Source organism: Crocuta crocuta, unplaced genomic scaffold, assembly GCF_008692635.1.
Source record: "Crocuta crocuta isolate KB4526 unplaced genomic scaffold, BGI_CrCroc_1.0 scaffold290, whole genome shotgun sequence".
In the NCBI taxonomy this organism is placed as follows: Eukaryota; Metazoa; Chordata; class Mammalia; order Carnivora; family Hyaenidae; genus Crocuta; species Crocuta crocuta.
In genome coordinates, this window is record NW_027527429.1 from 2,565,553 (window position 1) to 2,568,760 (window position 3,208).

Sequence of the window (3,208 nt, forward strand, 5' to 3'; positions counted from 1 at the left end):
GGGGCCAAGATCCCAGGATGTGGGTCAGCCCGCGGGAAGGACTGGGGAGGCAGAGACCAGGTGACAGAGAGCGACCCGGAGTCTGGAGACGGCCTCACCAGCCCTGGATCTAAGACTGGGCCCCCTGGCAGGCTCAGAAAGGAAGGCATCGGTGTGTGAGGCCAGTCAAGCACCGTGCTGTGCGCTCCCCACCTAAGCTGGGAGGTGACCGACACCATGTTGTGAAACCCGAGGGGCCTGCATAGAACTTGCCCTGTCCTCTCTAACTGAGCCGAGAGAAAAAGAGAGAAAACCTTCTTCCTAAACTTGCTAAGATCATTTCTGCCCCAGGACCTTGGCACTTGCTGGTCCCTCTAACTGAGTAAGAATAACATTCACCCCCCAGATCTTCTTATAGCTGGATCTTTCCCTTTATTTGGGTCTCAGCTCACATGTGACATCTCAGAGATACCAAAAACAGACCACATCTGAATTCCCCAGCCTGCTATCTTACCTTATCTCCTTCAAAGTCCTTATCACTCTGTGAAAGTATTTTTTTATTCATATCTGCCCTTTTGTTTTCTATCTCTTCCCCCACTCCATTCACCCCCCCAGAAAGTCAGCTCAGTTAGTAGAGGGGCCTGGTTGATTTGCCGACCCCCGAATCTCCTATACCTCCAACATTGTCAGACACGTACAGCCACTCGATCGATAACTCTTTACTGGATGTTAAATAGACAATACTCTTACTAAAACTGCTCTTTCCAAAGGGCTCTTAATAATACAATTTGTTTACACTATAATTTTAAATTAAAAAATTAAACTATAATGTTACATAAACAATGGGATCTCAGTGACATTGAATGTCTATGTGTGTGAGTGCATGTGTGTGTATGTGCGTGTGTAAATATGTCCAACAATTTCAAGGGTTCAGAGACTATCTGGGCGTTGGAATAATGGGACATTTCTCAGGTTCTTTATACCTCCTTATAATTTAGATTGATTTCTCAATACATAAGAACTTTTAAATCAAACACAAAAGCTAAAAGTTGTCAGAGGAGAGCCTCCCCCCGGGAAAATCATGGTATTGATAAACCCTGTTGGTAAACTGAGTCCCAGGCGCCCATTTATATACCCCCATTTACGTCTAACTGCTTCTAACGGGGTCATTTACAAGACTGTGAGAGAGAGAGACAGGTCCGAAACGTACAGTGACAAGAGAATTAAGAAGCGGGGACTGCGACCTCCAGGTGCCGAAGCCTCGTCTCCGGCTCCAGCCTCTTTTGTTTGGCTGCGTGTCTGATAGCAGCAAGCACCTACCACACGGTGTCGGGCATCTGGACGGGCCACGCACCTGCAGCATGTTCCCCACTGGGTCACGAGTACATCCGGCACCAGACGAGACCTGCTCACCCCCAGCCTGGCCCCGTAAGGTGTCCTTCTGGAGAGAAGGAGCAGCCCGGCAGCTTTCTGGCCTCGGGATGGAGTCGCTGTGAGTTCCCTGCTGCCCGTCCCTTCCCCGAAGGACGTTCTCACGGTGCCTCCGGCTTCTCATTCTCCAACAGACTGAAGTTGACCTGTGGGGGTTCCATGGTGAGCACCCCGAATTAGCGGTGAGGGTGGCTGTCACCTGGGTGGCCTTTACCTGTCACCGCGTGTGCCAGTTGGGTGGGTTCTGAGCTCTTCGGTCCTCAGTTATTTCACCAGGAAAGTGAAAGATGCAAAGCAAATAAGCTCGAACATCTCTCCCGATAACTAGATAACTAGCGGGCACTCAGAGCAATGCCCCCAACCGCCAGGGCAGAGCCCCGTCCCACACGGTGCCTATTTATTTTTTTAAATTTTTTAAATGTTTATTTATTTTTGAGAGGGAAAGAGAGACAGAAAGAGACAGAGTGCGGCAGGGGAGAGGTAGAGAGAGGGAGACACAGAATCTGAAGCAGCTCCAGGCTCTGAGCTGTCAGCACAGAGCCCGACGTGGGGCTCGAACCCATGGACTGTGAGATCATGCCCTGAGCCGAAGTCGGATGCTTAACCAACTGAGCCACCAGGCGCCCCCGACCCCCCAGCCCTCCACATGTTCCCTTAAACTGGGTCTCCCCGAGCCTGGGGCCCTGCCCCAGCCGCTGGCCCCACCCCCCTGTGCCCAGCCCCTCCAGGGTGTGTGTGTGTGTGTGTGTGTGTCCCTCCCACACAAACCAGGCTGGAGTTCAGGAGCGCAGCTTGCTTTTGAATTACATGAAAACCGCCTGACCTCTCCTCACCTGCCACCCTGCAGCGGGCTCCCACGACGCGTGGCCCCTTCTCGGGGCCACCTGACCTGTGCGGCCCCTGCCAGGCTTCCTCGGGGCACGACTGAAGGCACAGCGGCTTGGGGGGAGGGCACCGATTCCGTGGTCTCTCAGGGCACACGATGAACTTTGGCCACCCGAGCCCGAAGGGGGAGGCCCTACACCACGGTGGCGCCCGATGTCCCTCCATGAGGCCTCTCGGCCCTTGTCAGCTCACAGCTGAGCTCCCCTCCGGGGACACCACCTGAAGGGCCTACTCACCCTCTGCCCCCCAGGTGCAGCCCCCATTGGAGGGATGCCTGAGTTGGGGGCGCGAACCCCCATTCCCAGGGGCCTCCAGCTGAGATCGCTGCTTTCAGGAGCAGTCCGGGGAGGCAGCCCCGGAGAGGAGAATCTGGGGCTGCATCCCCCGCTGGCAGCTGACCTGAAGTCCCCAGGAAGGGGGTCAGAGGAGGACCCGGGCCAGGGGTGCTGCAGTCACACAGCCGTCCAGCAGGGGGCGCCGCCTCAGGGCTGGGAGAGGACCTGGGAGTTAGAGGGGGGCTGCCTGGGCAGAGCAGAAAGACGGGGGAGGCGCAGGAGAGGCAGCCAGCAGGTCGGAATGGCTGAGGCCGCGGCCCACGATTAATTATGAGGGCAGCGGGGCTCCAAAGGAGGTTTAACTCTCAAGTCCGGGGAGTTTGGGGGGGGGGGATCAGAGCCCAGCCTGACTGAGAAAGGGAAGGGAAAAGGAGTGGGGTGGGGGGCAGGTAGTGTGGGCCAGGGGTGCAGCCTTGCAGTGGGGACGAGGTCAAGCCCACACCTTGTGCTACAACACGGATGAGCCTCGAGGCTGTGATGCCAAGTGAAATGAGCGGATCACAAAAAGGCAAGTACTGTAGGACCCCACTTCCATGAGGTTCCTAGAGCCGTAGAAGCCCAGAGACGGAAGAACGGGG

The 3,208-nt window shown here is 55.7% G+C and overlaps 1 protein-coding gene across 1 annotated transcript in view; it reads right to left on the minus strand.

The window, feature by feature from the left end:
- TRAF3IP1 (TRAF3 interacting protein 1) overlaps positions 1 to 1,342 on the minus strand; it is a 61,199-nt gene extending 59,857 nt beyond the window's left edge. Inside the window, exon 1 of the mRNA XM_077758340.1 lies at positions 1,334 to 1,342. Within this exon, the coding sequence (XP_077614466.1) occupies positions 1,334 to 1,342 (9 nt within the window). The remainder of the gene's footprint in view (positions 1 to 1,333) is intronic.
- Positions 1,343 to 3,208: the final 1,866 nt, after the last annotated feature.